Consider the following 26617-nt stretch of genomic DNA (forward strand, 5'->3'; position numbering starts at 1 on the left):
TACAAGTGAAGAAATGAACTGGTTAATTGATATGCTTTCGAAATAAGATGTTTTTTTAAAGAATGAAGACTACAGGGAAGTCTATGGATTGACGCTTCATTAGGCCTCATTAGTGAGGTATTGTTGATCCCCTTCAAGGCATTATGAGCAAAGGAGTCTTGTCTGAGCACTCGTAAAAAAGTGCACTCAAGAAAAAAAAATATGATAACACTGTGAATAGGTATAAATGTAAAAGCTTGACCTTTGTTAGCTAACTTCTCCGGTCTCAAAGATGCTTTAGATCACATGTGTCATTGCAGAGAGAATTTATAATTTTAGCATATCAGACTAATCCCACCTAAAAGTGCAGTAGTATAATATATTTATGAGAGATATAACAACCCTAGACAATTGTTTCATCCTTCGACGGCTCTCATCAGTGAGGTGTAGCTGTTACCTCTTAAACCACAATGAGCAAGGGGTCTTTGGTGCATTGAGACATTGTGTTTTCGGACTACCCGATTGGTTGGTACTAGTTTCATATGCTAGTGGTCCTCTCTGTAATGACACTTGTGAGGTTAGTGTGAGAACTAAGTGAGGACTAATTAAAGGGTAAGCTAATATGATTTTGTCTTTTTGATTGTTCTCATTAGTTAGAGGGGAACCTGGGATTTGACCCTCTGGTTCAACATTCAACATTAAGGGTCAGTAAAATGGACATCCCCATTAACCTATTACCCTGTACATGGCAGCGCACTAGTCAGAGGCCAGACCTCCCCTGGTACTACTAGTGTCCAAAGTACCCCATATATTTTATATATTTATTTATGTATTTATTGAGAGATCCAGTTGGCTATCTCAATGTGAGAGAACCCACAGACCCTAGCATATAATTGTAAACTTTCACTTTCAGTGACATAGGGAAGAGCCAGGTATTGCTCTGCTCTCTGCCTTAGACCTGAAATAGTTAATAATACTGGCATAGCTAACCTAGTAGACCTTACAGTCACTAGGCATAGAAGTTAAACCAGGGGGAAAATGTTTTCTTATAAGACCATTGAACCTTCGGTCTCTTTTTCTTTTCCTAGGGAATTGATGCACTCTATTTGGAACCTTTTACTTACTGGTGTTGCAGCAAAGTTTCCGAGTAGCCCAAAAAACCTTCACAAATCATGTATTTTATTAAAACAATCTTGAATTACAAACAAAGAGACATGCGACATTTCTGAAATACATTTATAGGACAAAACTGAAACGACTTTAGTTTGAATTTTTTTTTTTTATTAGAAATGCATTAAGCAAAAACAAATAATACCTTAGCAGGGAATTAAGAGTAATTATGGGACATTGATAAAAAAATAAAAAAAAATAATAAAAAATGCCAATTTTTTTTTTTTCTATAACTCGACTAGTTTTTCAGAGAAGCTATTTCAGCCACTTTTGAGATCATTTGACGATTATCCACAATTTCTGATTCAGTCCAGGGGAGGGGGGGGGGGGGGGGAGTCACAAAACTTTGAATTGTAGGGAATACTAACTAAATTACGAAATGGAGGCAACAGTTGTTGAGCTATGACTGAAGCTTGATTGGAGAATTTTTCCAGGCAAGTTATTTTTGCTTAGATTTTGTAATTCAGATTTTAACTTTTTACAATTCAATGTTTAGTGACTAGCCCTTTAATATTAATATTAACATGTGGAAACCTTTTGCCGTTTCCAGTTGACAGTCATTTGTCTTGAAACATACTATTGAATGAATTAGTCATATCACAAAATAATGAGCCAAGCAACTTATTTACATTTTGTCCAACCCAAAGAGAACAAATGGAATCACACTCCAACCCTTTGGTTTTGAAAGCAGAAAAACCTGTTTAATGAATTATTTATAAGTTACTATGATGCATTAGTGCATTGAGTTGCTTTGCTAGTTTGCATATTTGTAGGAAATTGTTGTGCTATATACAGTGAGGGAAAAAAATATTTGATCCCCTGCTGATTTTGAATGTTTGCCCACTGACGAAGAAATTATCAGTCTATAATTTTAACAGTTAGAGACAGAATAGCAAACAAAAACCAGAAAAACTCATGTCAAAAAAGTTATAAATTGATTTGCATGTCAATGAGTGAAATAAATATTTGACCCCTTCGACTTAGTACTTGGTGGCAAAACCCTTGTTGGTAACCACAGAGGTCAGATGTTTCTTGTAGTTGGCCACCAGGTTTGTACACATCTCAGGATGGATTTTGTCCCACTCCTCTTTGCAGATCCTTTCCAAGTGATTAAGGTTTCAAGGCTGATGTTTGGCAACTCAAACCTTCAGCTCCCTCCACATATTTTCTATGGGATTAAGGTCTGAAGACTGGCTAGGCCACTCCAGGACCTTAATGTGCTTCTTCTTGAGCCACTCCTTTGTTGCCTTGGCTGTGTGTTTGGGTCATTATCATGCTGGAATACCCATCCATGACCCATTTTCAATGCCCTGACTGAGGGAAGGAGGCTCTCCCCCAGTATTTGACGGTACATGGCCCCGTCCATCATCCCTTTGATGCGGTGAGATATGCCACACCTGTGAATTATCTCAACAAAGGAGAAGTGCTCACTAACACAGACTTAGACAGATGTGTGAATAATATTTGAGAGAAATAGGCCTTTTGTGTACATAGAAAAAATCTTAGAGCTTTGAGTTCAGCTCATGTGAAATGGGGGCAAAAACAAAAGTTTTGCGTTTATAATTTTGTTCAGTGTATATATAAAGCACTATATATAAAGCACTAACTTCAGGGCTCGAGTCCTGCAGGAACGCATGGGAACGGCGTTCCTGCACTTTTTCCGAAGCAGGAACGCCGTTCCCGCTAGTGATCCTGCAGGCCCGGCCGTGCTACCTGCACACAGGGGCCATCACACGCTGTGTTCCCTCTCCAGCACTAACTCTCGCGAGACCCGCGGCTGTTAGAGCGTTGCCACGGGTTACCATGGCAACGCTCCGCACAGGCGAGTCTCGCGAGAGTTAGTGCTGGAGAGGGAACACAGCGTGTGATGGCCCCTGTGTGCAGCGGCTGGCTTCCCCCACCGGACCAAGAGGCGATCTCCCCCTCCCTGACAAGGTAAGAAGCAGGGAGGGGGGATTAAAAAAATAAATAAATATAGACACATAAAGTAAAAAAAAAAAAAATGCTCCCCCCCATCATCCAACACAAACACACACACAATCCAACACACACACATCATCCAGCACACACACACACACACACAATCCAACACACACACATCATCCAGCACACACACACACACACACCCATCATCCAGCACACACCCATCATCCAGCACACACACACACACCCCAGCACACAGCATCCAGCACACACACACACACACCATCCAGCACGCACACACACACACACACACCATCCAGCGCACACACACACACAGACATCATCCAGCACACACACATACACCCCAGCACACAGCATCCAGCACACACACACCATCCAGCACGCACACACACACACACCATCCAGCGCACACACACACACATAATCTAGCACGCAGGGGGGATTAAAAAAAAATATAGACACATAAAGTAAAAAAAAAAAATGCTCCCCCCCCATCATCCAACACAAACACACACAATCCAACACACACACATCATCCAGCACACATACACACACAATCCAACACACACACACATCATCCAGCACACACACACACACACCCATCATCCAGCACACACCCATCATCCAACACACACACACACACATCATCCAGCACACACACACACCCCAGCACACAGCATCCAGCACACACACACCATCCAGCATGCACACACACACACACCATCCAGCGCACACACACACACATCATCCAGCACACACACACACACCCCAGCACACAGCATCCAGCACACACACACCATCCAGCACGCACACACACACACCATCCAGCGCACACACACACACATAATCTAGCATGCACACACCATCCAGCACGCACACACATCATCCAGCAAACACCCATCATCCAACACACACACACATCATCCAGCACACACACACACACCCCAGCACACAGCATCCAGCACACACACACCATCCAGCACGCACACACACACACACCATCCAGCGCACACACACACACATCATCCAGCACACACACACACACCCCAGCACACAGCATCCAGCACACACACACCATCCAGCACGCACACACACACACACCATCCAGCGCACACACACACACATAATCTAGCATGCACACACCATCCAGCACGCACACACATCATCCAACACACACACACACATATCATCCAGCACACACACACACATCATCCAGCACACACACACACACATCATCCAGCACACACACACACACACACACACCATCCAGCACGCACACACACACATCATCCAGCACGCACACACACACATCATCCAGCACGCACACACATACACACACATCATCCAGCACACACACACACCATCCAGCACACATCATCCAACACACACGCACACAATCCAGCACACACATCATCCAGCACACACACTTCATCCAGCACACACTGCATTCATTATACACACTCTGCACTCACTACAAACACACTACATTCATTATACACACTCTGCACTCACTACAAACACACTACATTCATTATACACACTCTGCACTCACTACACACACTACATTCATTATACACACTCTGCACTCACTACACACACTACATTCATTATACACACTGCACTCACTACACACACTACATTCATTATACACACTCTGCACTCACTACAAACACACTACATTCATTATACACACTCTGCACTCACTACAAACACACTACATTCATTATACACACTCTGCACTCACTACAAACACACTACATTCATTATACACACTCTGCACTCACTACAAACACACTACATTCATTATACACACTGCACTCACTACACACACTACATTCATTATACACACACTGCACTCACTACACACACTACATTCATTATACACACACTGCACTCGCTACAAACACACTACATTCATTATACACACTCTGCACTCACTACAAACACACTACATTCATTAAACACACTCTGCACTCACTAAAAACACACTACATTCATTATACACACTGCACTCACTACACACACTACATTCATTATACACACACTGCACTCACTACATTCATTATACACACTCTGCACTCACTACAAACACACTACATTCATTATACACACTCTGCACTCACTACAAACACACTACATTCATTATACACACTGCACTCACTACACACACTACATTCATTATACACACACTGCACTCGCTACAAACACAATACATTCATTATACACACTCTGCACTCACTACAAACACACTACATTTATTATACACACTGCATTCACTACAAACATACTACATCCATTATACACACCCTGCACTGCACTATATGCATAGGAGTGTAATTATTTTTTTTTAAGGGGGGGGGGGGGGCGGGAATCTTGGGTGAGTTCCCACACTTTTTTCCCCAGGACTTGACCCCTGACTAACTTTATATAAAGCACTAACTTTGAATAGCAAAAAAAATCAATTCATTGTTATGGTGAATTACTTTTAGATACATTTGTCATTTCTAACAGTGCAGCTAGGACCTGTTAAAATATATCGGTTGTTCACCTCATGAACAAATAAGGTCAGTAGTCTCAAAGCAAATACAGGGGCTGTTCTGGGCCAAAGTGCAAAACAAGGAGCAATTACCATGGAAACCCACAGAATGTCGCTCAACTTTGAGCATTTTGCCCCAGAAGAGAATATATTTTGCTTTGATATATCTGACGCTGGGTCTGCGTGAAATAGTTACTTCATGTACAGGATGAGCCCAGAGAACTTGCACTCACTAAACCAGCCATAACACAATCCTCAAATAAATATACAGCAGGTGATTGTATATGTGTAAATCCATATGCTTGTAATATAATAGTAGTATAATATATGGTCATATTTATGTGATGCATATGTGTGTAGCGCTTAAGTAGGTATGCGTGTAGACCTATGGATGTTTATAGTGTATACAATGTAAAATGACTGTACACCAATCAATTTTTATCGGCTAGGCAGGAGGTAAGTGGTTGCATTAGAATTAAAGGGACTCTCCAGTGCCAGGAAAACAAACCGTTTTCCTGGCACTGCAGGTCCCCTCTCCCTCCCACCCCCCCATCCCATGTTGCTGAGGGGGTTAAAACTCCTTCAGTGACTTACCTGTATCCAGCGCAGATGTCCCTCGGTCAGGGTAAGGTTCCACCTATGCTGCTATTGAGCATGTGCGGCCAGTGGCGGGGAAGACCTAATGTGCACGCGCATTAGACCTGACCATAGTAAAGCCTTGAATAAGACAGCCACTAGAGGAGGACTTAACTCTTCAAGGTAAATAATGCAGTTTAAGAAAACTGCAATAATTACACTTGCAGGGTTAAGGGCAGTGGGATTGGCACCCAGACCACTCCAATGGGCAGAAGTGGTCTGGGTGCCTGGAGTGTCCCTTTAACACTAAATTATCAATAAAAATAATATCAGTTTTATAGTTTCTTTATTTTAGTTTCCCCAATATATTTTAGACGCTAAAACTTTGTATTTATTGAAAAAGCCACTTGTACAGAAATGTTAAAAAACTATCATGTTGTATTCATGTGTTCAGGGTGGGGAGTTAATTAAGTATGCTAGTATATATGTGAGAATATTAAATACACATTTATAAGAGGGCCTAAATTATTTCCACTTTCATCACACTGTTTCCAATCCTATCAATCCCAACTGACTAACTGTACTGTACTTGATAGAACAGGGGGTAAACGTCTTAAAGGGGCACTGTAGCATTATGAATCCATTATGAATCCATATGTGCATTCTTTATGATATAGAGCCTTGCTGGCAGTTTATGTGGCTGGCTCCCACCTTCATTGCGTAAAAAAAGGTATTTTACTCTGCTATTTCAATGGATGTGCCTCTTGTGGCTGTCTGAGTGACAGCCACAAGAGGCATTTAAACCTTGCAATGAAAACAGTGACATTGAGTGAGGTGGGTAAATAAAATGTTTATTTAATATGAGTGGAAATGGTTGTGGGCTAGTGGAGGGGTCAGTACCCTCCCCAACCCTCCCCCCCTTTATTATGAATATTAGGCAATAGGTGCCCAATGCTTATATTTAAAGTAGCCCCACCTCACACCCATGGGTGAGGGTGCAGGGGGACTATGCCCTCCCCCTTTATCTTACTAGGTTTAGACATTTAGTAGACATTTCCTCACCTGCTGTTATAGTAACATCATTACTATGCAGCCACCAGATAATAAGCCTTGTGACGCCAAAGGTTTTGAGCTATTTAGCCGCTGGCTGATAACAATGCTAACGGGCACACAGTTCGGATTATTTATTTTTTTTATCCGGTCCCTAAGTTGAAGCCTCTGTTCCTGGATTTGCAGCATTTGGTCTGGATTTGAGCCATCAGGTGGCATTTGGGGCCTGAATTTCAAAATCCTGACAGAATAAAAACTCCAGTTGGTAAGGCGACTTTTGGTCACCTAACTGATGCTGGTCATCCTCATACTGCAGATGGTCAAAAGGATGGACATATGAGTTAATGTGCAACATACATTCAGGGTTCTAAGCTTTCCTGAGTAGAATTTTCTTGATTCTGTTAAATCTAAGACAAGAGCAACAGATTCTTTAAGTCCTGCAAGTTGCAAGGTGGGGAATCCAAGTATCAGATTGATTGTTCCAACATTTCCCACAGGTGATCAATTGGATTGAGATCTAGATTTAGAATTAAAAGGCCAAGGCAACTCCTCGAACTGTTTGTCATGTTCTTCAAACCATTCCTGAACAATTTTAGCAGTGTGGTGCGTTTTCCTGCTGAAAGATGCCACTGGCACCAGGGAACATCATTACCATGAAGGGTTGTACATAGAGTTGAGCGGACACCTGGATGTTCGGGTCCGGCGGGTTTGGCCGAACTTTGAAAAAAAGTCCGGGTTCTGGATCCAACTTGACCCCGAATTTGACCCTGAACCCGAACCCCATTAAAATCAATGGGGACCCTAACTTTTGGGCACTAAAATGCCTCTAAAAAAGTCCTGGAAAGGGCTAGAGGGCTGCAAAAGGAAGTAAAATTGGGGTAAGAGTAGGACAAGTGCCCTGAAAACAAATGTGGATAGGGAAATCACTTAAAATAACATAAAATACATAAAATAAGCAGCCGCTTAGTAGATAACTCCCTAATTCCCACGGTATTAGGGAGCTATCTACCAAAAGGCTGAAAGACCTAAATTGGTCTTTCAGCCAAATTTACTAATACTAAGAAAAGATTACTTAGTATTAGTAAATTCAGCCATTACTCGCTATACCGCGAGTAGGGGCGTGTCTAGTAAACAGTGAGCAGCCAGTGGCTGCTCACTGTAAAAAAAAACAAAAAAAAAACCTATGCCCCCACCCCTGTTTGACAGGTGGGGGCCCTAAATAAGAATGTGGAGGGTGGGACCTACTGTCCTCCGCCCCGGCCCCCACCCCTGAGTGGCGTGTGGGGGCCCTAAATAACAATAAGGGGGGGACCTATTGTCCTCCTCCCCGGCCCCCACCTCTGAGCGGTGGGTGGTGGCCATAAATAAGAATGTGGGGGGACCTACTGTCCTCCCCCCCCAGCCCCCAACCCCTGCGCGGCGGGTGTGTGCCCTAAATAACAATAAGGGAGGGGACCTACTGTCCTCCACCCCGGCCCTCACCCCTAAGCGGTGGGTGGGTGCCCTAAATAAAAAAAATTAGCCCCCCCAGGTGACTAGGGGTCCCCAAACCCCTAGTCACCCCCTCCCCCCAAAAATAAACCCTACCTACCCCCCTCATCCTAAAAATAACGAGGGGGGACCCTTATATAAATACCTGTAAAAAAATAACAAAAAAATAGACTTACCAATTGATGTCTTCTTTCTTCTAAACTCTTCTTTTTTTCAGCCCCCAAAAAAGGGCAAATAAAAATCCATAATAACCGACGCACTTTAAAAAAACAAAAAAAAGAGCACCCATGGAGGGCTCCGCACAGACTGAGCTCTGCAGGGTGGGGGAAGGCTTATAAAGCTGCCATCTCTTCACCAGGTAAATGACGCGCACACACTCACACAACCATCCACCTGATCTAAAAGAAAATGTGATTCATCAGACCAAGCAACCTTCTTCTATTGCTCCATGGTCTAGTTCTGACACTCATGTCCCCATAGCATGTCCCCATGCTTTCAGCAGTGTACAGGGATCATCATGTGAACTCTGCAAGCTGCATGCACTATGTCTGCTGAAACCTTTTTATCATGGACACCATTAAGTTTTCCAGAAATTTGAGTTACAGTAGCTCCTTTGTGTGATCGGATCAGACAGCCTTTACTCCCGACATGGATCATTGAGCCTTGGGCATCCATGACCCTGATGCGGGTTCACTGGTCGTCTTCCCTTGCACCACTTTGATAGGTATTAACCACAGCATACTGGGAACGCCCCCCCACAAGACTTGCCATTTTGGAGATGCTCTGACCCAGTCATCTAGCCATCAGTATTTGGCCCTTGTGAAAGTCATTTAGATTTGCTTGCCCATTTTTCCTGCTTCCCACACATGAAATTCAAGAACTGACTGTTTACTTGTTGTCTAATTCCACCCCCCCCCCCCTCACCCCCTCCCATTGACAGCTGCCATTGTAATGATATAATGAATGTTATTCACTTTACCTGTCAGTGCTGAGGGCACAAAGTAAGAAAATATAGGGATAAGAGGGAACCCGAAAGTATTTTTTGGTACACAAACAATTAGACTGGTAATGGGCGTATGTTAAACCATTAATAAATCTTCAAGTTGACTTCATGAGTAACTATTACTGCTTGTTTATTTAGAAATGTAATTTGAAATAATGAATGGTCTGGCAAACATGACATTTAATTGAGCTACCCTGTCACTTCACCTGTTACTCCTATTTTAAGTCTTGTCTCTGTGTCAGGCATGCAATAAATGACATGACACATATTTGTACTGCTACTTCCTTGTGTAATATAGTAAGGAAGTCATTTGTAAGACCAGTAGTTTACCAACACAACTTCGTTCTATGAGACAGCTTCTTAAAACCATGTAAGTATCATTACAGCATCTCAGTAGCTTCTACATTCAATACTTCTGTTGCTTAATGAAAATTTTAAACAGTATGTACAATGTTCTGTCTACCAGTTCATATCTTTACCTGCTTTTCTGTTTTCCTGTCTCTGTCAGTCTCTCTGCCTATCTGTCTGACTACAAATCTGCCTGTATATTTATCTATGAATATATAGTGAATTGATACATCTGTGATCATTTGAAGAATATCTCTACCTGCCTGTCTGTATTTCTGTCTGTATCAGCCTGGCTGCCTACAAGTCTGTCTATCTATCTATCTATCTATCTATCTATCTATCTATCTATCTATCTCTCTATCTATCGATCTATCTATCGATCTATCTATGTATCTGTCTGTCTGTCTATCTATCTATCTTTCTATCTATCCACAAAACTACAGCAAATTAATATGTATGATCATTTGAAGAATATCTCTGTCTGTCTGTATTTCTGTCTGTGTCAGCCTGGCTGCCTACAAGTAAGTCTATCTATCTAGCTATGTATCTATCTATCTACCGTCTGTCTGTCTGTCTGTCTGTCTATCTATCTATCTATACACAAAACTACAGCAAATTAATATGTATGATCATTTGAAGCATATCTCTACCTGCCTGTCTGTATTTCTGTCTGTGTCAGCCTGGCTGCCTACAAGTCTGTCTATCTATATATCCACAAAACTATAACGAATTAATAAGTGTGATCATTTAAAGTCTAACTCTATTTGCATTGTAATTAATGTTGATCCAGCAGCATAACAACATTTTGTTTTTGTGCCTTAATTCAAAGCACACTTTGATAATCTGCTTAATAGTTGCAGACTTTCAACAGGTAAATTGCTGTCATAAAGTTGCGTGATCTAGCTTAATATTTGCTTTACACCTTTAAACAAAGTGATCATAAAAAACAATCTATGGAATTCAGGGATATAGCTGCCAACTCCCCTGTGAATTTTACTGTTAAAGGTTATCTCCCGAGTATTTGATTGTAACATTCCAATTATTTTGTATTTGTGTGGTTCAGAAATGCTTGGCATTAGTGTTGTATTATAGATTGTATGGAAGGCTATTTTTTTTTACCCAGTATGTAATTTAAAGAAACACCAGTTACAATATAGGATTGTAAAGGTATGTCACAAAATGTTAGAGATTATGCATTTAACTCCTTGAATGCCTTGAATCTACCACAGACACTGCTTTGCAATGTCTGAATATCTTTGGGATTCAAGGAGATAATAGAATATGCTTGTATTGAGATATCATATATTAAATATCCTGGTGGCGCTAAGAAATAGTAAAAGGGACACTCATTGAAGTGGTCTGGGTGCAGTGTTCCTGTCAGTTTAACCCCTTAAGGACACATGACATGTGTGACATGTAATGATTCCCTTTTATTCCAGAAGTTTGGTCCTTAAGGGGTTAAACCTGTAATCTTTATTATTGCAGTTATTGATAAACTACAATAATTACCTTACAGGGTTAACTCCACCTCTAGTGGCTGTCTAGCAGAGGCACTTCAATGTCATTAGGTGACATTCTGCACTCTGCATGAGGACATTCATTATCAGCTAAAACCCCATAGGAAAGAACTGCACTCAGCGCGCATGCATGTAAGGTTCCCGACGGCGGCTCACGTTGGGGGAGGAGGAGCGGAATTACTTTTTTTAACCCTTTCTCTGCTGCAAAAGGGGGCGTTGGGCAAGGAGGGCACTATAGGGTACTCTAGTGCTAGGAATACAATTTTGTATTCCTAACACTATAGTTTCCCTTTAAAGCCCCATAATAAATCTAGCAATAGTTGGAACACACAAAATATTGCAATACTGCTATATATCAAAAATAGTTAAAGGATCACTATAGTGCCAGGAAAACAAACTTGTTTTCCTGGCTCTATAGGGTCTTTGGGTCCCCCCACCCTCTGTGTCCCCCTCCCGCCGTGCTGAAGGGGGAGAAAGGGGTTAAATTCTTACCTTTCTGCAGTGCCGGGCTCCCTCGGCGCTGGGGACTCTCCTCCCTCTTCCAACGTCATCTGCTGAATGCGCATGCACGGCAAGAGCCGCGCGCGCATTCAGTCAGTCCATAGGAAAGCATTTTTCAATGCTTTCCTATGGACGCTGGCGTCTTCTCACTGTGAAAATCACAGTGAGAAGCGTGGAAGCGCCTCTAGCGGCTGTCAATGAGACAGCAAATAGAGGCTGGATTAACCCATATGTAAACATAGCAGAGAATTGACAGTTCCACTTTAACCTTATGAGTAAGAAAATTAAATGCTTCTCATACTGAACATTAACAAATATTGACACAGGTAAAAATATAGGATAACAGAGTCCTCTTGACTTCTTGTTTATGCACAGAAAATTAAATTACCAAAAATTCTTACAGAATTTTAGTTACTTACTAAACCAGGAATTTTGTTGAATCCACAAAAAAATGAGTACAATTTTAGGACAGGCAGCAATGCTGAAAGATAAATAATGAACTGGGGACATTTTTCATATCCCTGTGATTTATTAGCATTTAGGCGGTTTAGTGATATACACTTGGCTTAATTGCCTTTGGTTTTTCTCACAAACTTGATGCTGAAGAAAATTCTGGATTTTTATAAATAAACCTAGGTTTCTTTTCAAAACTGATTTATTTGTCATATGTTTTGGTGAGTTAACAACTAGAAGTATAGACCCTGAGGAGGCAGACCAAAGGACTAGCTGGGAACAGGGACATGTGTGAGTGGGGGGAAGTGTAATAAGTTCAAAGAACAGAGGTCCTGTAGGTAAGGGGGGAGGCCTAAGTTAAAGGGATATATATAGAGGGAGCCATTTTCTGTTACCCTCAGCCATCTTAATTATCCGCCTTGGGAACAGCTTCTCTTGGTGTTTCCCAGCTACATAGAGTGTAAGGTATTTTGGTGGACCTCAAGGCAAGGCCTTGCAGGAAGGTGGTGTGCAGCTGCAGGCACAACTGGCGCGGCTGCAGACTGCTTCTGGATCCGCCAACCCGCGCCTGGAGGGCCCTTTTCAGCCCCTCCACTGGAGGCCGTGCTTCTCCGCGGCGCAGGAGCACCAGCCCTGCCTCGCGGCCCTGGCGGTCTATGGCCACGAGGACTAAGAGTTCCCATTTGCCCCATGCCTTAGCGCGGGTTGCGGGGGGCCCGGCTACGTACCAGGCGCCGCCTGCAGTACCAGGCGCCGCCTGCAGTACAGGCACATGCACGTCAGATGACTGAGCATACTAGGAGCCACAGTCCTACCTTTGTGGTCTCTTGGTCTGCGGCCACGAGGCTGGGCGCGGCTCCCTCTCACACCCATGATTGATCGCACGGCAGCCCATGCTATGCCCTCGGATCTCCAGCACCGGTACCGCTCTTCACAGTGACGGAGTGTGGCTCGGGCCTCCAGGATGGTGAGTAAGCTGCAAGCCAAGTCACATGAGGCCCAGCGTTCGCCGAGTGGGACTGGTGGTAGGTTCTTACAATGCGAGCCTCCAGTGCCTCAGAGAGCCCCCTTACCTCACCGAAAGTCCTCATGTCTCCCCGAGGCCTGCTGGGCTCTCTCTGCTCCCCTCCTAGAGTGGGGACGTGCCCACAGAGCAAAAGCCAGTGGTTAGCATGGATGGTATTGAAAGGCCAGTTGGAAGGCCAATTGTGGTGCATGGACGAGGGGAGAGACAAGCACCCAGGTTATTTTAGATTGGTTGGCAAGGATCTGGTAATGGAAGTTGCGGTTAATGAATGTCATGGTAATGTGTTATGTTAATAATGGTATTGTTTTAAATAAAGCTGTGGCCTGTTTGTCACCATTTACATCTTGCGTCAAGTTATTCTGGGTAAGTTGTTATAAGTAAAAGGGTTTTTTTCCTACACTATCCCAACTACCTTCACACATGAAATTAAATTTCCCCAGATCTCCTATTTTTATTTATTTTATTTATTTTATCGTAACTATCGAAGCCAAAGTTTAGTGCAGTTAATTAATAAATCTAAAAGCCTCTACATTGATCTGATCCATAATATGTAACTGGATAGCATATTTTTACAAAACCTTAAATGATTTATGGAAAGAAAATGTAATGAAACGTTTACTTTGTTAATAAAGAGCAAGACAGTAAATGTCAGTTCAATGTCAGTATCCATGTCAGTATCTGTAAATCATCTACAGTAGTACACAAAATTGAACTAAGTAGGTAGCATGGGGAAAGGCCGGCTCCCTTAAGCTAAGACAATTCTGTTGTCATGAGTTTAATAAGGTCTTCATAAATCTTTACCCGATTAGCTGTCATACAGTAGTAAAAGTTATCTTAATTAAATCAAAATGGCTTTTAGCATTCTTAAAAGTAAAATCAAGGTTAAACCATGACTAAAATGTAGCTAGAGAACCAAAATTTCTGAACATTTTGTATTTGTTAACTTACATTGCATGTCAGACTGTCTCTCTGCTCCACTACTTACAAGACTAGAGAATAATGACCTGTTCCTCCGGAGAAGTGAAGTTCTCTATAAATAGAAATAGTCCTCAAATGTTATTCAAATACCACTTTATAAGTTGCCACAATAATTCTTTTAAATGTATGGGACCCAAACTGACTTTGTATTTCTTCAGGGTTCACCATGGGAGGACAAGAAATGTTGTCCTCCTAAGGGTCCAACTAATGTGACAGTCTATCGAGCACTATATAAATAATAATAATAATAATAATAATAATAAAGGTGTAAATCAGAGTAGAGATGGAACCCTAAAATTATTTTCTAATGTAGTCTAAATAGTTAAGTACAACTATATTTTAAAGAGCTTTGTAAAAATGGTTTTGGAAAAAAAACAGACCATCATTAGCAAGGGCATAGACAAACGTTAAACTGTTGGGGTGAGTATTTATTATTGGTGCCTTCCAGTGGCCATGAGCTCTATTGAAATCTAAAAAAAACTACCAGCCTAAATAATTTTACTAATACAAATCTAAAATAATTTATTTGTACCTCATTTGCTTTATCTGTTAAACCATTTTCCTCTTGACTCCTAAAATAGTCCACATTTCTCATCCAAGGCTCTAAATAATGTTGCCATTTGCTTTGTGTATATATACAATATGTTGTAGATGTTCTTGATTTTTCCAATTCAGGGTTGATATTTATATATCCATAGTAAAATTTCCAATGTCATCATCTGACTAATCTATTATTTCTGTTTATTCTTCAGGAACTAAAACACCAACAAAACACAGCTATGATTTTTGTGTATATTTTGTGTTGTGTAATTCCTTTCTACATTTGGTGGAAAATAAGGGATGGATTTAGAATCCATAATATTGATGACAAATATATATTGATCACTGGCTGTGACACAGGATTTGGAAACCATGCAGCACGGACATTTGATCAGAAAGGGTTTAGAATTCTCGCAACATGTTATACGGAAGAGGGAGCAGCTAAACTTAACGCCGAAACTTCAGATCGACTAAAAACAATACAGCTGGATGTCACTGTTCCAGAAAATGTAAAACGCGTCTCTGAATGGGTGGATGAAATAGTTGGCAGCAGTGGTAAGTCCATTGTACTGACGGATAAATTCTGGTCACCCTATTTGCAACGGTAGTTTATCAAAGTCCAAATGGAAAAGTTGGCATAGATTTTTCATCTTCTCAGTGTCCTTTAAGTTTCTTCTTCTAATTCAAAAATACATTATGCTTAGAGAATCCTTTCAAAAAGTCAAAGTAAAGTAATACATCACAGGAGAAATGAATCTAAAAGTGTTGAATGAATCTTCTTGACACACTGTAGCACAGAATGAGTTATAAAAAACACTTGTGGGACAAAGTTCTAAAGATTTAGCAATCACCAGGGATACAATTGGTTTCCATGGTTACTGCACTGTTTGTATTATTTCCGCATGAAGGCACTATTGTTCTGCATGCAACATCCCCCCCATTCATCCATATCTATAGATACTAGAGACATAAATAACTTATTGTATCCGCTATTTTTTTTAAACTCTTTTTCAAAAGTTTAATTTTTTTTCACATTCTCTTTTGTCCATTAATACTCTGAGCTTTCAAACAGAACAATCTGTGATTACACATCCCTTGTTCTATGTAGGGTTAATTTTTTAGTAATAGGTTTTCTTCTTTTTACAAGATTAAATCAGAATATATTCAGCTTTGTTGTGTGGGCTACATTTGAAGGACCTATTTATCTTTAACAAGATTTTTTTATTACTTCTCAAAGCCAGTATCGACCAAGCAAAATAGGCACAATACATGCTACATTAATTGTTAGCTTTGCAGTCTAGTTGACATAATCAACAATACACAGGTTACACCTACACACTTTCTTTTTTGATTGTATCTTTTTTTTTTTTTTTAATAGCAGACATTTGCACTTTTAAAAGGTTGCCAAATGTAGGTCCTTCATATTTCCCTTTGACATTTCCCTGGAGTTTTAATAAAATAGTCAAGAGCATTTTGGAGTGAAATCCGTATGTTTTAATTGACCATTTTTTACAGTATAAAACCTTGCAGCCCACTTGGCATTTGCTTGCTTGAAATACATGTTAATAAAACATGTCCCTGGCTTTTCCCTGTTTGACCCTTCCAAGTTGTGTCCATAGGCAAAAATTTAAATATCTCCATTCCATAGGATGACATTGTAGTTTTACAAGCACAGAATCTTTAAAGAAAATATCATCACTGAAAACTATTCTACCAAAATAGGTTTAGGATTGGGGTTTAGGTTTAGGATATCGGCATTGACATGAGAATTGTGGTAGTGTTTGGAGGATGTCTGGTTAGGGTCTAATGGTTATGGGTATGGTTAGGGGTGAGTAAGGTTAGGAGGTACTTAGCATTAGGATAAGATGGCTTAGAATTTAGGCTTAGAGGGTACTTACTTTCTCGATGCAAAGGCCATGAATAACAATCTCCATCAAACCCTAACCCCAAGACCCCGTAAACCTACAGCTTGAGTCTCATTGTTGGACTCCTCATCATTACTAAATTGGATACAGCAGTGTACTCCTAATTATATTCAGTATAATAAATGGTGCTATAGTGCCACCTTGTTTTTATGTGTATTGACACTGTAATATTTTGTAACGGCATGTTTTTAAGTATAGATTTGTAAATGGAATACTATGAACATAATTTCATTAACACATGTGCAAGTCCAAAAGCTAAATGATCAGCTTCTTCTGTGTTTCCTAATAAATTAACCACAGGAAAATGTATGGAAATAATCTGTGTAAAAACATGTAGCCACTAAATTCTATGTTACAATTTGTTTTCATTTCTTTCCTGTTGCAACGTAAAAATTGTGTACAAAGAGGAAGTTGATTCTTTGTACGGTACTAAAACCAGATGTGAGAAACGCTGAACTTGATGGACGCGTGTCTTTTTTTGAGTTTATGTAACTATGTAATGCAGCTTGCCACATATAGTTGCTTTGTCCTGTAGAATACTACGAATACAGGAAATATTTTTCATGGTTTTACAAAAGAAATCAATATGTATTAGAATTAGAACATATTTCAAACTGGATTTATTTGACCTTCTTCTGGATTATCAGTAGAAACAGTTGTGTAAAAGGGTTAATATGATGGAGTTTTTTTAATAACCTAGATTACTATGTAACTAAAAATGATAACAACTGTAATCCAAGTGTGAGCTGAAAATATGAAAGACAGTATTTTAAGTGACAAACCTTTTAGCCAGTACAATATGAAGCCTCTGTATAGCTTACCATCCATAGTCTGCACTTTATTTCAGTTGCCAATACAAGCATGCAAGTACAAATGTAAGTCCCATGATGTGTGTAGACACACAGGGCCGCTATCAGGGCATGACATCCATGATGGTTGTCATGGGCCCGGCCGCCCTGGGGGTCCTGGACTGCACAGGGAGTTGGCAAACAACATAGAGAAAGCATACAGAGAATAAGACAAATTAAACATTGTTTCCTTGTCATTTGCAATGTTAGCCATGGCTGTGCCTTGTCTGAAATGGATTATTCATTTGTGAAATATGTCATAAAAATGTAAAGAAACCGGAACATCTCATGAAAAAAGGTTAACACCAGTTAGAGTTAGGCTGTAGTGTTTTATTATGTGGTATAACAGATGTGACAGAATCCCATCAGACCTGAAAAGGGTTGGCTTGCTGGTTCCTGCTTATGAAACATACTCGGGCAATACATGTACACACACTTGGTGGTGGAGGAGCAAATCAAATATCTATTCTACATAAACAGGGTTATTCGCTAAAGTAAGAAAGCAAAGGGATTTCCAAGTGGATTTAAAATGTAGGGCCAAAGTAGCTGAAATGGAAGCTTATTTGAATTGGAGACTTATTCCAGATCGGCTATTTTGACCTAATATCAGAGGCTAGAGTGAACACGTAACCAGAACACAACCACTGTGCACTAACATGAGAATTTCTGGAAATCCAAAGTAAATTTCGAGTGTAAGACCAAAATACCCACATTGAAAACAAAACTGACAGAAGATGTTTTTTCTAACTCTGCTATTTTTTCCTAAATTTTCGAATTCACTTTGAATTTCTGACAATTAGTAAATAACACCATTTGAAGTCAATGTACCATGTAGGCACCTTAACACGTTCCGTGATCCTCTGCCAGTCCATGTAGTATCACTCTCCCACCTCACCAATTTAAGAATTGTTAACTAAACTTGACAAAGTGAAAACCAAGCTGAATGTGAGATTTCGTTCAATTCGGCTACAAAGTCTAAAAGTCGAAATTAACTTTGAACTCCAAACAATTCACACTTAAAGGAAAAACCTTGACAATCCTTAACCATATCTTATAAATTATCAGTATCCCCAAAGTATAATTTACTAACCAAGCAGGCCTTGTGATACATTCGACATTGAACAACTATTATAATTTGTTTTGATTAACACTGAAACTAGTTATGCTAAAACAAAGTAATATATAACATCCTACTAAAGAGATGTGATCGCTACATGTGGGTTGCACAACATTGTCAACAGCAGATTGCAGCAGAATAATATAAACTGACTTACAGAAGTAAAGGGAGCAATAAAAAGTAACTCGCTCTACAAAGGGAATTGGTTAAACCAATTATGTAAAGTTACTATTAATATTAGAAAAATAAAAAATGTAATAATTGGAATAATGTTGCAGTTTAAAGAAGGCGTTGTTTTTTTTTTTCATTTTGAGAACCTGCTGAAAATGTTGTTCAAATTCTCAAATTCAAAGTTTTTCTCCTAAGTTATATTGGTTTTTTTTCTGTGCAAAGGAAGTGTACTCATCAATATAGCACTCCAAAAATGTAACTTGACCCTTAGTTACATTTTAATAGCTGACATTGATATATTATTTGTATTTCACTTATTGGCTTGAATTATTAATGTTTTCTTTTATTATCATTTAGGACTCTGGGGATTAGTAAACAATGCTGGAATTATGGGTACTCTTGCTCCAATGGACTGGCTGACCTTAGAAGACATTAGACAACCAATTGAAGTTAATTTAATAGGATTGATACATGTAACACTGGCTTTGCTTCCCTTGATTAAGAAAGCTAAAGGTCGTATAGTTAACATATCCAGTGTTGGTGGCAGAGTGGCAGCAAGCGGCGGTGGCTATTTTTCATCTAAATATGGTGTTGAGGGATTTAATGATAGCCTAAGGTGAGGAAAATGCAAGTGATTTTGAATACTGTCTTTGTTTTGCTTCAACATAATTCATTTTTTTCTGAAACTGGTATAGGAGTGAAACTGCAACCCTGATCTAGTACGGTGTCTTCATCACATTCAGCTGATGATGAAAGTAGTAAGGACTACTGTAATTTCCATTGTGATTGCCCTCGTACTAGAATTTTTCAGAACAAAGCACATTGATAAATCCTCCTCGATTACTCAAACCCTAATTTACTTTAATAATTCCGAGTACAAAAGGTTATCTTTACATCATCATAACAGAGGAACAGGCCCATACTAATAGAACATCAGGAAACTGAAAAGACCTATTCATGGCTGTCTCATAAAAGTCTGAGAGACAAATATGAATCAGCATTCCCATTTCCTGAGATTCTATTAACAGATACCTGTTTCTGTGTTTCTTGTTTACAAGCCACATTTGTTAGCTGAGGTGTGGATCAAAATAGTAAAAAATATTATTATTTTTTGTTTCCATTTTTAAGAAAGTTAATGTGGTCTGTTTTAATGGCTTTGTCGTGTATACGTTTAATGACTTTGTCATGTGCCATTTTTGGGATTGTGATCTTTATATCCTTACAGATTTATAGCAAAACTGGACAAAAGTTTCCATGAAGATACATGAGAATTTTTTTACATAATTTTAATACTAGAACTACGTACATATTTATTGTGCTTTTCAATTTTTCGTACAACTTCAGAAGCACAAAAATAATACAAATGAAAAATATAAAATTTCAATAATAGACATCTTATATTTTAATTTTCACAAATACATTTTCTTTGAGATCTCAATTATTTTATCACAATGTTGGGAAAAATATGTAAGTTAGAAAGTGTATCAAAAGTACATATGTATGAAGCACTGAATTTTCATTACAGTAAAGCCAGCCTTCACATTGGCAAATTGTCATTTTTTTTAGGTTTCATTTAAAACCTAATACATTTTACATTACAGATAAAAACTAATAAGGTAATATTAAATTATTTATGGAAGCCCAAAGAGACCATGGATTTTTTTTTTTTTATTCTGACTTGTTATATCAAGAAAACAACTTGTCTTCTACAGATACCAAGTCAGAAAAAAAAAATGGTCCGTTTTTGGTGTCCATTGATTAATATTAGCACTTTTTCTTTTTTTCCGTAGGAGAGACATGAAAGCCTTTGGTGTAAAGGTCTCATGTATTGCACCTGGATTATTTAGAACGCCTTTGTCAGATCCACAAACCGTTATAAGTCAGCGTATTCAAATTTGGCACAAGCTTCAACAAGATATTAAGGATCAGTATGGCGAAAATTATATTGCAGTAGGTAAGTACTTTAAATAGTGGACCTACAGACACATTTAGCATACGTTTGCTTGTTACTGAGGTTTACCTTCTGCTGTTCCCAGGTTTAGTTAGAGTATGAACACGGCCTTGCTATAGTGCAAAAGATGGCTAATCTTGGCACCGCTAAAATTGGGAAAACTACACTTTCCATGATGCTCAATCAAGTAAAAATGAAAACATACACAGGGGTTGTCACTAAAGTGTGAACTGCCATTATTGAGGAGTCCAAAGTACATTCAAACATAATTTCACATTTTGGACAATAGAAACGATTTAGAGTTAGACATTTCAGGTTTGTTTTCAAATAAGCTTTTTTTTTTTTTTTGTGAATGTGGCACAGCTTTTATTTATGTTTCTGATATGCGTGTTAGATATTGCTTTTAAACCCCTTCATCTCATGGGTTTAGTTAAATACATTTTATAAGACAGGCCTCACACATCATCAGTCATGAAAGGATTATTCAACTTCTATACACAGGTTAGAAACGATGCAAGAATTCAGATACCTGCATTTTGTGGCTGGTTTGGCAACTTTTTTTTTTTCATACCATGTCCCCTACATTATAAACACCCGCTCCACTCAAACTTTAATATTGATGGGGAGTGACACTACAGATTTAAGATAAATGTACAAGCTCGTGTTTCCTCTGTGCACATGCCTCCATTACAGCTGTTACATTATTTTATAAGGTACATTTCAACGGGTTGGTCTTCACTTGCAGAGACGCCATCTCCTCCCCCCATGATGTCAGTGGAGAGGCCTAGCTTCCCTGATGCCGTGTAATTATTAACTGAATTGCAGGTGTTCACATAGCTTTCTATGAGAGAACCTAAACTGTAAGAAAGGTGGACAATATTGGTGAGAGATGCCACTATTAACTTTGAGCGTAGTTTCATCCATGCATTTTAGCTGCTCATATAATGCCTATTACATAGGGCTCCCACAAATAATGGGAAAGACAGTTTAGTTTCACTAATAGCATTCTTTTTGAGTATTTTTAGCTTAATGTGGGAAATCACATTTAATTTGCAATTTCCCCGTGCATTCACTATAATTCACAGTTTTATAATCTTCTTTGTTAGCCTCCTACTTTTTTTTTTTTAATTCTTTATTTTTGCAGTGCACACATGAACATGCAAGTACGTCACGCCACAACAGCGAATGACCAATAATTGATCACGCAGATGGTGTAACATTGTAGGCAAGAAGAAAACAGGCACTATTTTATAATATAATGATAACATCATGGTAAACTGGCATATCTGGAGAGACATATCTTAACGTTTGCGCTAAGCATACTGTTTATGCACAGAATTGCATGAGGGAAAACATCAAGGATCACGTTAAGCATACTCGTTTCAACTATAGGTTCAATTGCACCACGAGGACCCTCCAGGTGAACCCGAGAGTGAATAAGATTAGTTAAGGAGGATGTTCAGTTTGCCGGACCAATTTTGGCACAACTCTCGTTTGAATATCATGCTAAACAGTGACACTGCTGGGCACAGTAGTGAGTAGTAGGTCACTAAAATTACGTAAAGGAATGCTGGGATTAATTAAGCAGAATTAAGATCCTACCTTTGGTGTCTAAGCTAACTTCGTGTCCAGCATATCACCGCCCAGCTAGCATTAGGTATAGGCATGAGGTGAAAAATTTAATTGTCGTGTTGGTTATACAAGGTGCATAACGTCTTCTAAAGGCTGGCATAGCAATGGGGTATTTATTGAGAGCCTGCTCTACTTTTATTATGGGTGGCATAGGACCCTGCAAATAAAACAAAAGATATGGAACATTTCTGGCTATGGTTATGCCCATGAGTAGGGGTCAATGACCCAGGAGTGCAAGAGTCTCGGGTGTCGTGGCCCTAGCTCGGGCCAGTGTGGCTGGCTGGGGCGATGTAGGAGCGGGACAGATGCTGGCATACTTCTGTCCCCTGGGTCTGTAAGGCTAGGCCCTGCTCACACGGCGGGTGGCAGGTTTTGTCAGTCCCTTAATGCGCTGGTTGTTCCTTGCGCTGTCCGGTTGTATGAGCCTCCACTGGGTCCCGTCATATCGGTGGGATAGGCTGCAGTATGTTCTCGGAGCTATTGCAGGGGCTCGGCGTGTCGGCAGTGGTGAGGATCTCTGTCTAACAGCTCTGGGCGCCTCCCTGCTGTGCCCGCTGGTGTTGTCCCGTGAGGGGGTGATCGTGGTGCACCATGAGGTGAGTCTGGGCTCTGTGTTTTCCCCTTCTTGGAGGTCCCCTGTTTCCGCGGTGGAGAGGGGGTTGCCGGGTGTCCCAGCTGGACGAGAGGGGGTATCAAACACCCGATTTTCATTTTATCCGGTGTTGGTGCTGGGGGCTGGCTTTTATTTTCCAGTTGCTTCCAGAATCGCCAATAAGGTTTTTTTCAGCCAAAAACTTGGAAATCATTTTGAATTTACTTCAGATTCCTGACAGATGTGCTTTAGTGAATAATTCTTCCAACGAACACAATTGTGGTAACATCACAGCTTTGACTGGGAAACCCAGGTTTGGATCCCAGTCAGGCCACCTCACCAGAAAGTCTCCTTGGACAAGACACCTATCTGCCTTCCTCAAGTGTTCATAGCTTGTAAGCATGTTTCACTAGGGCCTTGTTGTAATTTTAAATTGCTGCAGAATATGCTGGAGCTATTTAAATGCTATTAATAATAATTCAAAAGTATATATTTTTGATTTATACTGAATTTATTACTTAACTACACAAAACAAATGTGTGCATAAATGTCATAAGTACTTGAAAAAGGCCAGCTAAATTAAATACATTCTTAAGTACCTCTACCACAACAAGAGGACATAGTCTTAAATTAGAGGGACAACGGTTTAAAAATAATATCAGGAAGTATTACTTTACTGAGAGGGTAGTGGATGCATGGAATAGCCTTCCAGCTGAAGTGGTAGAGGTTAACACAGTAAAGGAGTTTAAGCATGCGTGGGATAGGCATAAGGCTATCCTAACTATAAGATAAGGCCAGAGACTAATGAAAGTATTTAGAAAATTGGGCAGACTAGATGGGCCGAATGGTTCTTATATGCCGTCACATTCTATGTTTCTATGTTTCTATGTCTCTCCAGAGACATTTGAAATGATGGAGTGTTTGTCATCTGATTAATTTGTTGTAAGTTTTATAATACTTAGGTATTTGTGGTATATAATTCTGAATTTTATGTAAAAGTAGATAAATCTGTAATGTTTAGCATAAGAGAATGTATCTCTCTCTTATCATACTATCTTATATTTATACCAATGTACACTAATTGCATGTTACATGAAGTGTTTCTGTTGATACCTACTTAGTCCTCAATTTAATATGGTTGGATAAGATTTGCAAATTATTTAATATTTCTAGATAAACCTTTAAAACTGTTTTTTTTTTCAAAATATTAAAATGTCAAAAAAGATATCATACATAAAAAATATATTATCAAAATATTCCAAAATTTAAATAATTTTCGTAATATTAAATCATTTTAAAGTTTTATCCAAAAATATGAAATCATTTGAAAAGTGTATCTTGCAATATTAAATCAAGGCTTTAGTTTGGGCCACCTTAAATAATTGCATTCAATATCTCCATGTGATTTTGATTAATAGATGCAAAGAAGAAGGAAGTACTTAACAAGCGCATAAAAAACAGTGATCTTTCCCTGGTTGTATGGTGTATGGAACATGCCCTGACAAGCCAACATCCAAGGACTCGATACACTATTGGCACAGATGCTACATTCCTCTGGATACCATTGTCTTATATGCCAACTTGTATTCAAGACTATGTGATTTTGAAAAACAAAGTAACAATACCAGTTACTAATTATAAGACGTAAATTGTTTTTTTTTTCTGCCTCTCAAATATAAATGGATCTAAATTTTTGAAATAAAATAAAAAAGTGCACCAAATATTCATACCATCAACAGAGTTTAAATTGTCAAGGTCTGTATAACTAACCATTACATTACTAAACAGGGTGTAAAAGTTACTAGCCTCTGCAAGTCTGGAGGGACCAAAAATCATATTTTAGAGTTGAATTTCTACCAGAGCAGAATTTTAACTTGCCAATGGCTAGTGGTGATTGGATATGTTAAGCCCTGCCATTACCACTGATCTATTGAGGGTGTATTATCACATTTTTAAATCTGTTTGACAGGACATCCTCTCTTGGTGAAATTGATGTTTAGTTAGAAGGTTATTTATTTCTGTTAAAATTTACCATTTTGGTGCTCCCCTATTGATCAGAAGATTCCCTTTCTCTTTAAACTTCAACTTTATAAAGTGCATTTATTAAGAGTGATTGAATTAAGCGATCACTCCCGCATTATCGCATCATTAGGGCTGACAGATTTTTATTACAATACAAGGTACATTTTTGTTGCATAATACCACACTGTTCATCATTTACTGCATACATTTTAAATGTTGCCATTTAAATGGATCTTACATGACTGCTGACCCTCTCCCTTTTTATCTTCCGTTACCCTTCCCCCCAATAAAACACAGACAACCAAATTGTGGGTAAGGGCAACGGCCACAGCTTTTATTATTAAGCCAGCATAATTTAAACCAACTGTCAGCTGCTGGGTTTTCCCAGCAGACAGCTAACACAACAAATCTTCCAGAGCCTCTTCAGCCTGAAGTCCGTCCTCAACCAGACCAGGCTGCGACTCCCCAAGCCCGTCCGGGCACTGCTCTCAGTTCCACTTGCTGGCGAAGGACAAACCGCAGCTGTGACAAAAGAAACAGAAAAGAAAACACACCAAACACAACACATATAACCATAACATATCCCGTGTTCACACCAACCCAGGGAGGGTGGGCGGGAAACAGCACTGCTAGGTTCCCTCAGCGTGCTCTCCAGTGGTCTGGTAAGTATTTCCCAGTGACCCCGGTCCAAGTTCATCCCAAACATTGTATCAATTTTTGTCACCATGGCAACCTCTCCGGGCAGCAGTCATGCTCCCCCTCCTTATCCACTCCGGGGGTTGGCCTGAGTGCTGGGTAATGAGAGATGTGCACATTTATGTGGATGAAAGTTATTAGGTTCTCACAATTAAAGGGACACCGTAGGCACTATATCATTTCCGTCTCATTGAATTGGTTATAGTGCCTACGGTGTCCCTTGGCACTGACCCTTCATGCAATGTTAAACCATTTCCAAGCAGTTCAACGATGAATGAGGAACCCTTACTTCATAGAGCCCTGCCTCTACTGGAGTTGTGCCTAAGACAGAGATTATAAACTTCCTTCTAGCCATATTCATATTGTGATAGGCTGAAAATTGTCAGTTGACACTCTCAGCCAATTACAGCTACCCATTGCTGCTTTGGTTAATGCTTCCTCATTAACCCATACATCACAGGGGGTGAGGTATTTGGTATAGCATTAAATGAATAACAATGGTTTAACAATGAATGGAAGGATGGCACCAGGGGACTCAGAACATTATAAC

At 39.7% G+C, this 26617-nt stretch overlaps 1 protein-coding gene across 1 annotated transcript; it reads left to right on the forward strand.

The window, feature by feature from the left end:
* Positions 1 to 13740: 13740 nt before the first annotated feature.
* Positions 13741 to 25555, forward strand: DHRS9 (dehydrogenase/reductase 9). The gene is made up of 5 exons (XM_063429405.1): positions 13741 to 13779; positions 15326 to 15668; positions 19532 to 19790; positions 20965 to 21128; positions 24768 to 25555. The coding sequence occupies exons 1-5, from the start codon at positions 13741 to 13743 to the stop codon at positions 24995 to 24997; spliced, it is 1035 nt and encodes a 344-aa protein (XP_063285475.1). The 3' UTR covers positions 24998 to 25555.
* Positions 25556 to 26617: the final 1062 nt, after the last annotated feature.

Source organism: Pelobates fuscus, chromosome 8 (genome assembly GCF_036172605.1).
Source record: "Pelobates fuscus isolate aPelFus1 chromosome 8, aPelFus1.pri, whole genome shotgun sequence".
In the NCBI taxonomy this organism is placed as follows: domain Eukaryota; kingdom Metazoa; phylum Chordata; class Amphibia; order Anura; family Pelobatidae; genus Pelobates; species Pelobates fuscus.